The 12,948-nt window shown below is 38.8% G+C and overlaps 1 protein-coding gene across 1 annotated transcript; it reads left to right on the top strand.

Moving 5' to 3' along the window:
- Positions 1–5,334: 5,334 nt before the first annotated feature.
- On the top strand, positions 5,335–6,558 carry LOC108532129 (phosphoglycerate mutase 1-like). The gene is given in 2 exon segments (XM_017875899.1): positions 5,335–5,376; positions 5,378–6,558. Coding segments are annotated over 2 exon segments (774 nt in total). The 3' UTR covers positions 6,110–6,558.
- The last annotated feature ends 6,390 nt before the right edge of the window (positions 6,559–12,948 follow it).

Raw genomic sequence — 12,948 nt, 5'->3', positions numbered from 1 at the left:
AATAACAACAATAAAGACTAAAATTTCTAAATTAGTCTCAAACCATGTTAACCTTACTTTAATTCTCAAGCTGTAATTTCAAGCCAGAGAAGGAACTTAGAGGCATTCCATGTAAACTTCAATTTTGTGTGTGTGTGTTTTGTTTTGTTTTGTTTTTTAGGAAGAAGAGTGGCCCAAAAAATGATGAATCTTTATTGAAATCATATAACAGTGATTTTGTAATTACATAACTGATTTTTAAAATAATGTTGTCTCCTTTTGAACATTTTTTGAGATGCTAGAGAGAGGGGGTAAATGAAAATAGAAAGGATGAATAAAATGGAAATATTTAGAATACTTTTAAAGACACATAATAACTAAGTATTGTTTTAAAGGAAGAGAAGGTTGTTTATTCAGTGACAAAGAAATAGGATAGGAAGTCCTGGGGGAAACGGGACCTGGGAATCCCTAAGAGAATACTATATATTTGTTCCATTTTGTAGCATGTAGGTCACATGATGTGGTGGCAAGACAGTTTTTGTTTGTTTTCCCCTTTGTGTTTTAAGGGAGACAAATTTGGGGGAAGAGACATTATAGTTGTTGATCTATTCATTCACTAAACATTTACTAAGCTACTGTTGTGTGATCAACACTGCATTTTGTTTCAGTCTAAAGAATGTACATATTATTTTGGGGGGACCATTTGTTTTACAATATTCATATACTTTACAAGCCAAAATATCACCTCATCTTGATTGTCGTAAACTGAGCACAGCTGTATGCACTATGTAAAGCTTAAACATTTTCAAATATATTTACTAAATTCAGTAGCATAGTTTCATTTACTATACCCAGAAGGCATACTGTCTAACTAGTCTGGGAATAGTTTCACGTTTCACTTTTTAATTGAAATTCAACAATTATTAAAACTGTTTTGGCTGGAGGACCAGCCAGTTGACCTAAGCTCAAAATCAGATCTCAGTACGGAGACTATTTCTTTATTCCAAGCCAGAATGAAAAGAATCTCGGCCAAGTGTCCAAGTTAAAGGCAAAGCTCAAACAAAAAAAACCAATCACACTGAAAGGTGGTCCTGTATGATAGATGAATCTAAGGAGAACAAGCTTGAAAGAAAGATAAACTGGTTCAAAATAAACAAGGGCAGAACATTATTTTCTATAAACAACATCTAGATTTCTATGTCACATGTTAGCCTGAAAAGGCTACAAATAATAATTTTATTTCATTTTTAGCTGAAATGTACTTTATAAGTGTGCATACACTTAGAGACTTTAAATTACTGACCATTCTTGGCATTTCACACTTACTTTTATCTTCCCTGTACCTCAAAGAAATACAAGGAAGCCACCTTTTAAATGATAAGTCACCACTGTTTTCAAGGCATGAATCAAAATTTGGGAGAAAAACTTAGCCCCTGATAAGTTTTATCAGAAATTATTTTATTAATTTGGATCTGCTTGAAAATAATCCTTACTGAACGTATACTATAAACTTTTATGTGGACGTCAATAAATAGAACATAAATGATGTAAAAGTCATAGTTTCAAAAGAAAGAAAGAAGAGAGAGACTTTTTTTTCCATTCGTAATTCTCCTGTTCTTTCAAGTTCCCTTATTTACTTTGAGATTGTTACATTTTTCTTCCATTCCTACTGCTCCTCATCTATCATGCTCCTTTCTTATTTTATTTGAGACTACTACAATGTGTCTCTAATGGTTCTACTGCACTCGGTCTGTGCATTCAGAAACTGGCAAAGAGAAGCACCCAAAAATAGAAGAAAACCCCCAATCATGGCACTTCACTTCACATGAAAAAACTTCTTCATTTTCTGCCAAATGAAACCTGACTTCTCCGCCTGTCTTTCAGGCTTTCTACTGAAAACCCACCCCACATTCTCATGTCTCGCCATTCCTTACCTAGAATGAGCTCTTCTCTGCCCTGTGCCTTTCAGCACCTGTGACTTTATTCTGATAGTCCTTTCTGCTTTTTATCTAGTTCTACGAGTCCAACTCAAATTCTGAATCCTCCTGGAATTTACTCTAATTTATTTTCCTTTCAGTACTTCCCAGTTCTCAGAATGAGCTGTTCTACCTTGGCGCTCTCACATACTTGCTTCTGATGCTATGTGTCATGTGCAGAATTGTGTCCCAGATATTTTTCCAAGTCTCCCTGGTTTCCTTAAACAGTGACAAGCTCTGTGAGGTTGCAGGCTGCACTGTATCCAAGGCTCTCCACGTGCAGCTCCCCAGCAGCCTGCAACTGGCATGGATTGCCCTGCACCCTCCCCTCCAGGCACAGTTTTGGAATGTCTCTTAATTTCTATAAAGCTTATTTTTGAGATAAAATAAAAACCTGCGTGATAACTCATGATATGTTGGAGAGAAATAAAGAGGCAGATGCGGCAGGAGATTACAAGGAAATGTCAGCAACTTATGTGGCAGGGTTTGATTTGGGGGACTGTAGAGAGTAGATAGGATCGAGAGGAATAACAAAACAATAAGGAAGACTGTACCCACAGAGCATAAACAGACAGGCAGGGAGACTTCACCATGCAGAAAAGAGGGGAGGTTAGGAGTCGTTTTGGTTATTCATAAATCAGATAATATGTAGTTTTAGATTTACTATTTCAATTCTGGTCACATAGCTTAAATATACGTTGAGATATACTGAAGGAGTCCATAAATCTAAGAAACGACTGAAATATTTAAATACCTAGATAAAAATACAGGCATGGAACAAATTGGGTATTAAAAGTAATTGTTACCTAATTTACTTTTTTCAGATACTGTGCAATACTACTCTCAGTATCTGAAAAGGTTAATTAGGTAACAAATTAAAATATGCTTTATGCAAATATATGTGCATTAGCTTAAAGTATCTACCTTATCCTGACTTCAGTATGTTTTAAAATGCAAAATAAATATAATTTATTTGTATTTTTTATCTAAATACTTTTATTTACATTATTTAATTTGCTTCTTTATGTTCCACCTCCCATGATCATGATTGAGAGTGTCTTATATAGACATGTGTAATACAACAAAAGTTACGGAAAATAAATGAAGCACTTGGAACACAGACAATATGATGAAATTGAGCTAAGATTGTTTCACAAAGGACTTATTATAAGGTTCTGAATCATAAGTTGGTAGAAGGATCAAAATATGGCTCTGATCTTTCTAGAGGCTGGAACAAAGAGGGAAACATGATCATTAAAAAACGTACCAAGCATTCCTTATCAAGAACGTGGAAAAGGAAAAGAAAAAAGAAACAATAACTTATCAAACACTTTGACTAGGTTCTCTCATTCAGTCTTCACATACTCCACACAGTGGGCCTGTCTTTCCAACCCATGGCAGGGATCAGTGGTTTTTCTGGAGCTGTTATGGAGGTGATTAGTATGTCGGAGTAGCTTCCTCTTTGTCCTGCATGAAGGAGGGAACAGTTGCCGTCTTTTAAAATGAATCTTTTCTCCAAGCAGAATTCAAAAAGAAGTAAAAAAATTAGGAAATATGAAAAAAAACAGATCTGAAGGTATTGGAGAGGTAAAAGACAGGCATAAATATACGGTCAAGGTTTGAGAGATGAAATCTCACAGAAAGTGAGCCCAGTGTTGAGGATGTAATCTAGGGATTACATCTAACCTAAGGATGTAATCTAGATTCACAAGATTAGGGATGTACTCTAAATTCACAAAAGTTAATGTAAATTTGGAAGACTAAGAAGCCGTAAATAAGGGTATTTTGCTCGGAGTCTGCTAAAGAAGGCCCTACTAACCTCCCTGCCAGGCTTTGGGTTGGGATCTCAAAGTGCTACAACCTAGGAGTGAAACTGCCCTTGCAAAAATTATGATAGTGAGGGAAATCTGACAGAAAAATTATGACAGTGAAATAAATCTGACATAACTGACTCTGTCTTCCTTCTAACCTCCAAGCTGCCTTTGTTCATTCCTGGGCATAAGCCAAGCTAACTATGGGAGGAATTTAGTTTATAATTTAACTTTAAAACAAAGATGATAATAGCTCCTCCCTGAAATTAACTGCCTCCTTGCTCAGGTACTAAAACCACCTGTGTAAAACTAAAATTAGCAACAAGGTTAGAATTATAGTTCAGGAGTCCTGCAGCCAGAGGTTACAAGATTTGTACCCTTACCACTTGCTTCTGTAGATAACATCACTGTTGTAAAACCTAAGGTTGGTATTTTCTAGACCCTGCATTTTGATGGACTAGCTGGTGGTCCACCTGAACCAGTAACCAATACTAAGAAACGGGCTCATCTGGTCTTGTGACCCACCACCCAGGAACTGACTCAGCACAAGAAGACAGCTTTGACCGCCTATAATTTTATCCCTGACCCAACCAACAAGCATTCTCCATTCCCTAGCCTACTGCCTGCCAAACTATCCTTGATAAACCCTAGCCTCTGAGTTTTTGAATAGACTTATTTGAGTAATAATTACACCCATCCTTCGACATGGATAGCCCTGTGATTATTAAACTCTTTCTCTGCTGTAATATGGCTGTCTCAGTGAATTGACTTTATCTGTACAGTAGGCAAGAAGAGCCCATTGGGTAATAACAGGAGCGATAGTAATTCATAAACAGACTGGTCATAGCAGGGATGGAAAACCAGCTTTGGATCATCTCAATATATGATTAAATCAAGGCCATATGGGATTACTACTCCCCTGGCTTCCTTCCAGAAGCAAATATAAATCATCTCAGAAGAAGATAATATTAACTTAAGCTTAACATTATTTTTATAATTATTCAAATGCAATGTCTGGAACTGAAAGAGAAATAATCAATATATGAGGAGACAAAATAATGTGATACAAGATAATATGAAAAATAATGTTATTTTGCAAGGAAAAATAATAGACAGTAGAAACAGGCAGGGAATGCAGATAATAGAGTTATCAGATGCAGGCTTTACTATAGCTATGAAAAATATATGAAAGAAATAAAAGACAGGACTTTCCGCAGAGAATTGGGAACTATAAAAGAAGTTATTTAAATTCTAGAACAGAAAATATAATACAAATTTAGAATTCAGTTGATGAAGCTGGACAAAGATTAGGCATAGACAAAGACATAAAATATCCAGAATAAAAAATGGAGAAGTAAAGATGAAAATACAGAAAATCAAATGGAAAACACAGAGAACACAGTGAAGAAGTCTGAGGTCCCTGAAAAAGAGGCAAGAGAAAGCATGGAGCAGAAACAATATTTCTAGAGATAGTAAGTGGGAATTTTTTAAAAAGAGAAACTAATTTCAAATGAGTAAGTGTAAGATTGGCAACTGGGCAGTCGGTGCTGCATCCCCAGCCCGCCTCCATGGCCGCCTACAAACTGGTGCTGATCCCGCACGGCAGGGCAGGGCGAAAGCGCGTGGAACCTGGAGAACCGCTTCAGCCGCTGGTACAACGCCGACCTGAGCCCAGGGGGCCACGAGGAGGCGAAGCACAGCAGACAGGCGCTGCAAGATGCTGGCTATAAGTTTGACATCCGCTTCACCTCAGTACAGAAGAGAGCGATCCGGACCCTCTGGACAGTGCTAGATGCCATTGATCAGAAGTGGCTGCCAGTGGTGAGGACTTGGCGCCTCAATGAGCGGCACTATGGGGGTCTAACCGGTCTCAATAAAGCAGAAACTGCTGCAAAGCATGGTGAGGCCCAGGTGAAGATCTGGAGGCGCTCCTATGATGTCCCACCACCTCCCATGGAACCCGACCACCCTTTCTACAGCAACATCAGTAAGGAACGCAGGTATGCAGACCTCACAGAAGATCAGTTACCCTCCTGTGAGAGTCTGAAGGACACTATTGCCAGAGCTCTGACCTTCTGGAATGAAGAAATAGTTCCCCAGATCAAGGAGGGGAAACGTGTACTGATTGCAGCCCATGGCAACAGCCTCCCGGGCATTGTCAAGCATCTGGAGGGCCTCTCTGAAGAGGCTATCATGGAGCTGAGCCTGCCGACTGGTATTCCCATTGTCTATGAGCTGGACAAGAACTTGAAGCCTATCAAGCCCATGCAGTTCCTGGGGGATGAAGAGATAGTGCGCAAAGCCATGGAAGCTGTGGCCGCCCAGGGCAAGGCCAAGAAGTGAAGGCCAGCGGGGAGGATACTGTCCCCAGGAACACCCTTCCTGCCCGTCTTGTCCCTCTGCCCCTCCCACCTGCACATGTCACACTGACCACATCTGTAGACATCTTGAGTTGTAGCTGCAGATGGGGACCGGTGGCTCCCATTTTCATCTTAGGCATTTTGTCTTCTGCACCCACTTCCTTCCTACAATCTAGTCAGAATAGCACTTCTAGAGCATAGGTTCTCAGTCCAAGCTGTGGAAAAGCTCCCCTTATACAACAGTTTAAAGGTAGTAACTTGGGTTTTTGCGAGTTCTTTGTTTACTAAGGACTTGTGGGGAGGAACCATGCTAAGCCATGACCAATGAGGAGAAGCAACAGAGCCTGTCTGTCCCCAGGAGCCAGTCCTCTGCTCTTCTGCAGTCAGGCCACTGCCTGGGTGCTCTAGTCATTCCAGTGGAACATGAATGTAACCTGCATGGTGATGTGACAACTGTTTCCTCCCTGACCCTAGAGGACCTGGCTCTAGAAGTTTGGGATTAATCCTGAATTTAGTTATGTGTTACATTTACTTTTATTTAAAAAGTTTAGTATATATAAATAATACAAAACAATAACCCTTCTGGGGTTTCTTGTGGCGGTTGAAATNCTTTTTTTTCAAAAAAAAAAAAAAAAAAGATTGGCAACTGTCCGCTCAACAAAAACAATGAAAGCCATAAAATGAGGAAATAATATATTTGAACTGATGGGAGGAAGAAACACTAAAAAGAAAAACAAATACTCTCAACCCCAAATTCTATAACCAAAGAAGGTGATCATTATGATGATGAATACAGATTTAATGTACTCTCTATCAAAATCTCGACTTGCTTTTTTGTAGAAATTGACAAACTGTATTAGTCAAATTTCTCCAGAAAAACAGAACAAGGCATATACATGAATTATACAGGCTGAGATGTCCTGAATCGACAGCTGGAAAGCTAAAGACCCAGGACAGTTGAAGGCATCATTCTAGCTTAAGTATGAAGTCCTGAGAACCAGGAATGCCAGTTTTATAAGTTCCAGTTGGGGTACAAGTCTGAAGACAGGAGAAAACCATTGCCTCAGCTTGAAAACAGTCATGCAGTGAGAATTTCAAATATAATTTATTAATTATAATCCTCGAGACAGAACTATTAAAATGTTTCAGTGAATTATGTTTGTCATGTGAAAGCTGGGATACCACTCTGCATTGTTGAAACAGCGACAAACATTTTCTTTTAGTTGTGCAAAGTTAAATTTACCCTGTGTAATGACAGCATAAAATTGGCTGAGTGTGATTTTTTTTTTTAACTGGGATAGAATGGTGTACTCTAGGCTCATAAGAACCCCTGTGCTTAAAAAAAAAAAAAAAAAAAAGTGAAAACCTTTTAGTAGAGGGAATCACACCACACTTTTTCGGTTGTTACTTTTTATCTGACATGTATGATAACACACAAGAAGATGCTGTAAAGCTGGAGATGGGGAAGTTAGAGAATAAAAGGTGTTGCATTGGCAATGGGCAGAGAGGTGCCTCACAAACAGGCAGCAAGAAGCAACAGAGAGGAGTGTCCAGGAGCTTCGACTCTGGAGCCAATCACCTAACTCCTCTGTGCTTCATTTTTCTTATCTGGAAAACAGAGTCAATAATCATCACAGCATTGTTATATGAATTGCGTGAGTTGCTGTTTGCATAGTGCTCAGAACACTGGCACACGGTAACTACTTAAAGCTTTGTATGACAAAAAACACTGAGCTGACAAAGTCCACCATCACATTTCAGACTCTGCCAGCACGGAGTAGATCACCATGGCCTTTTAAGAGCAAGTGGCTTCTAGAGAACAACCGCTGATATAGTCACTTCCTATTGCCCACTAAAATCCACAATTACTAAGAGACAAAAATTAACAAGATATGTAAAAATTAAGGGAAATATTACTGCCAGAAACTCAGAGGAGTTTGCCCTAAGTACAAAGCCAAGGAACAGAATGGGACCCACTTAGTCTTTGCTACAGAAAACAGAGTCCTCACTTCTTGGATTGTGTAAGGCATCCTGGGCCAAATGTAGCTAGAGAACCAGGCAGCTGCTCCCTACTGAGGAAGCAGTGTTCTTTCAAACAGTTCACTCATTACCCTAACCCCTGTGAATCCATTCTGAGATCAAAATTGCAGAAAATATCTGGGAAAAAGATAGAAAGGAGTATCAAAACATATCATTATCTGGAACACATAATCTTCATAAGTAAAATAGCAAATAGTCAGGCAAAGGAATATTAAGAGTTACATTTTTTTTCTGAACTGTGTCATTCCAAAATAGGAAAGTAATCAGCAGTTTATGTGGTAGACCAGAAAATGTAAATGATCTGTTGTCTCTATGCTGAGGCTGGCCCCGGAACTGGGTGTGCGAAGATGCTCCAGGTGTGACTCTTACCTTCAGATTTAGTCAAGCCTCATCTACAAACCTTGTGTATCAGTAATATGAGTATAGATACACACACACACACACACACACACACACACAAGCTTTTCAAACAAATGTACCATTAAATATACAGCAAACTTCCTCCGAGGATGCATCATCCTCTAAAAGTGGTACATCTTACGAGAAGGCTGCCCTAAATTGTTTGGCACACACAAAGTAAGGCAAAAATAACATGGCACTTATTCATTTTTTTTTTTACTGATTTAATAAGTTAGTTTTAATATGTACAAGGGACTCTGACAGAACATGAAATTTGGCAGTGAACAAACTGGACAAGGTCCATGCTTTTGAGGAGCTTACATTTGGTGATGTAAACAACGTATTACATCGCAAACCTGTTTGACTGTTATACATCGCTTTTATTTATTTCTTTAACAAATAGTTTTGAGCATCTGGCCCTGTGCTTCTTGCTCTTGGACTGTTTGATTCTGGGTTTCATATCGAACTTAAAATCTAGTGAATGACACAGGGTAAAAATCAGACACAAAAGTATACTAAGATTGAGATTATTCTTAGCAAGAAAATAGACATAATTCCATGGAAGTGTATAAAAGTGTAATTTAACCTGAGATACGATGGAAAGACAAGTTAGGCATTTAGGCAGAAATAACAGCACATAAAAAAAATTGTGGTAACAATGAGTTTGAGACATTTGAAGGGGTATAAAGGCCAGAAATCAAGTAATCACATAAGGACGGAAAGACCACCCCATTGTAATTTCTAGGCAGTGAGAATCCAGGAATGGGAGAGCATAAAGAAGCATCCAGTTTTTAGGTGGATCCTTCCTTAAGTCAATTTCCCAGACCCATTTCCAGCCAAGTGTGATGATATGACCCTGCCCTGGTCTATTAGGGGAAGGTGAAGGGCCATTTTCTGTAACATTTCGGTAAACAAGAGATGCCTCACTCACAACCTTTGTCCCTTCTTTCTCATTTTCTTCCTGCTGCTTGTGGCATGAACATGGATTCACACTGGGCAATGAAGACAATGTTCTAGGGATGTCAACCTCCAAGCAGCCTGGACTCCACTGGGGTTCATGGAGCAAAGGCATTGCAGGGTCCTGACGGCATAGCTCTATGCTTCCATGCAAGCAAGGATTGAGGCCTGGTGTTGTTTAGCCACTATTATCTGAGGTTCCAGGCACTCTTCACCTCACCAAATCTTAATTAACGTGGAATTTGGTAATGAAAGTGTGGCAGCGTAAGTCATAGTGGAAAATAATAGCTTTTTTTTTTTCCTTTTAGCTCTGCAGGATGTTGAGAAAATGGCGGAAATCCCAATCTAAATGTTACTGTATCATGGATTCTTCAATATCCTACCCATCCCAGATGTAAGCCTTTACCATTCCTGCCTGGAACAATATACTGACTCCTATGGAGTCAAGATAACTGGTGCTTCTCATTCTCTCTTTTGTAAGTAGAAGTCCAGTTATACTTTTTGTTAATGCTCCGTAATTACATATTGCCTGTGCAGGGAAGCAGACTTATATTTTGATATCTAGTTTTGTTGTTTACAAAGAGCCCCAGTGGGGCATAGTGAACAATCCTGGACCTGGATCTGAATGTGATTTGCAATGGAACTTCAGGACTGCCTTTCACAGAGGAGTGTTGACTGTAGTTTACACATGGGAAGATATGGAATTAGGAGAACCATTTATTATAGTCAGAGGCCTATGCTCCCACACACCAGACAAAACCCTCCCCAAACATTCAATGGAATCCTCACACTCCAAGAAATATGTAGCTTAGAAAATATGTTCAATAAAATGAAATACGAGTAGTCAGTGGTTTTTAAATAACCAAATAAACACATGCTAAGAGGACTACTTTTGAAAATATTAATAGACCCATAAATTTTACCACAAAACAAAAGTATGGATTTTTGCCCAAACCATTTTGTAAAACAAGCACAAAAGTACCATTTTATGAAACAAGCAGAAAAGAACAAGATGGAAAACCTATCTAAAATGATGTTTGTGGAGCAGCTTAATATATCATCTAAATAGAGTAAATACAGATGTAACTGCATTGATACCAAATGGAAGACAATGGAGAATCAGGAAAATGTTGGAAGTTGAAGGAAGGGGGAATGTAAAGACCTTTTTCAGCAAAAGAGCACAGGAAAAGACATTTTGGGGAAAACGTTCTCAGGTAGAAAGCATTAGTAGTTGACCTTCACATTGGAGAAGATTCTCATTTCCTCAGTTTCCATGGTTGACACAGTTTGCATGATAATAAACAACTTCCCATGTTTTAGCTGGAAATCATTGGATATGATTAGATTTGAAGTATAGTCAGGATTGGCATCCAAGGCTGATAAAGACGTCCACAGCAAGGAGCTGTAAAAATAGATGTCAACTTCAACTAAGCATCTGTGTTCAGTTGAAGATCAAATTGAAAAAGTGAAGCCTGAGAGGAAAAGTATAGGAACAGTGATCATTAGTGAGCTAAGTGGAAAGGGGGTGACTTCTGGAAAGAAAGTTGAAAATTAATAACTTGTGTAAGGATCGGGGTATGGTGGCCAGATGTGAGACCAGATGAGGAGCATGAAGGATCTTGAGGGCTGGAGTGTTAGCAAGATGGGATGCATCCAACATCCATCAGAAGACATCTGTGAAGCTAGTAGAAAGGTCTCTATACTATAAAAGCTGACCTTTGAGTACATCCTAAAATAAAACTTGAAAACCTTCACACATTGCTAAGTCTGCTGTGAAGTACAGCCACGACCAACGTAATGTGAAAGAAGATAGGGATACAGAACATAATAAATATCTAGGATGATGCAATGATGAAAGCATCTGAAAGTGTCATCCACATTCCAGCAGAAGATTTGTTGCTAACACTATTGCTAATAACATCACGTTACTCCTAAAGTTGCAGGCCTACACCCCATCCTGAAATTTTCTGTTTTATTAAATGTGTTTAGTGTGACGTCTATACTAGTTTATTAATCCTCTGTTTTCTTTAAGACAGTGTAAATTAAAATACGGTTTTTAAAAAAAACTTGAAAAGAGGGATAACCAACCAGTCTTCGCATTTGTTGACCAAGTGCTTTGATGGGGTGAATAGACAATCTGCTTGACAAAATGCAGTCCATATATGCCATTTTTAAATCTATATTTATTCTCAGTGCTAATAATTTCCCTCCACACATGCAAGTCTATGCATGTTCCCAATGAGATCTTTCCTGACACATTTCTTTGCCTGTCAAAAATAACCTCCCTCCCTTTCACTTCTCAGATTCCGTGCACTCTCCAGCATGCTGCTAAAATACTACCTCATTAAGCTTTCCTAAGTACTACTACATCTCACTATAACGGGGCCTTTTCTTTCCTTCAAGTTTTATTTTTGTTACTTTGCTTTGTGAGTTAGACCTAGAAAATCTAGGTTAGAATTATGTGCAAAGTAGGATGTCTGTTTTTGAAAAAGCATTGATTTGAACCATTAAGAATGTGCTTGATCAAGCTGAACTTAATAATGGAAGAGCAGATCTAGTTGCATTCCCTATGATTTGGTAAAGGGAATTTCATTGATTTAGAAACCCCGCTGATGCTCTGCTTACGTATGGGAAATTGCAACTAATTGACATTGAGAAGTTAATATTGAAAATATAAGATATTTCCAAATTACAAAAGAAATATTAAAAATAGTTATGCCTAATTAACATATCAGATTTTCCATTAGTATATCTCATGATTTCGGAGTCAAATTACTAATGTTCACAGGCAATACATGTTAGAAAAACCTCAAAAGGGGCCGGGCGCGGTGGCTCAAGCCTGTAATCCCAGCACTTTGGGAGGCCGAGACGGGCGGATCACGAGGTCAGGATATCGAGACCATCTGGCTAACACGGTGAAACCCCGTCTCTACTAAAAAAAGACAAAAAAAAAAAAAAAAAAAAAAAAGGGGGGGATGGGGGGGGGGGCCTGTAGTCCCAGCTACTCGGGAGGCTGAGGCAGGAGAATGGCGTAAACCCGGGAGGCGGAGCTTGCAGTGAGCTGAGATCTGGCCACTGCACTCCAGCCTGGGCGACAGAGCGAGACTCCGTCTCAAAAAAAAAAAAAAAAAAAAAAAACCTCAGAAGGAATTTTCTGAATATTAAAGAAACAAAGGTAATTCACATCATGTATAAAATTATCCCTATCTATTGAACAGCCTTTTCAGTCCATGCTCACTTTTTTCTTTTCTGTCATTAAGCTTTCTAAGAAAATAAAATATATATATGGGAAAATTAAAGTATGAGAGTTCATAAATCTTGCTGTTTATTCATTCGGCTTTAGATCAGTTTGTTTGTCAGTGTCTTCTCTTGTTTTTCCCCACTCCCTGACTGTTTTTCTCAATGCTAATGAATCCTGTGCCCTCT

Source organism: Rhinopithecus bieti, unplaced genomic scaffold (assembly GCF_001698545.2).
Source record: "Rhinopithecus bieti isolate Rb0 unplaced genomic scaffold, ASM169854v2 scaffold_8220, whole genome shotgun sequence".
Classification (NCBI taxonomy): domain Eukaryota; kingdom Metazoa; phylum Chordata; class Mammalia; order Primates; family Cercopithecidae; genus Rhinopithecus; species Rhinopithecus bieti.
The sequence above is the reverse complement of the archived record's forward strand: the minus strand, read 5'-3'. Positions and strand labels throughout refer to the sequence as shown.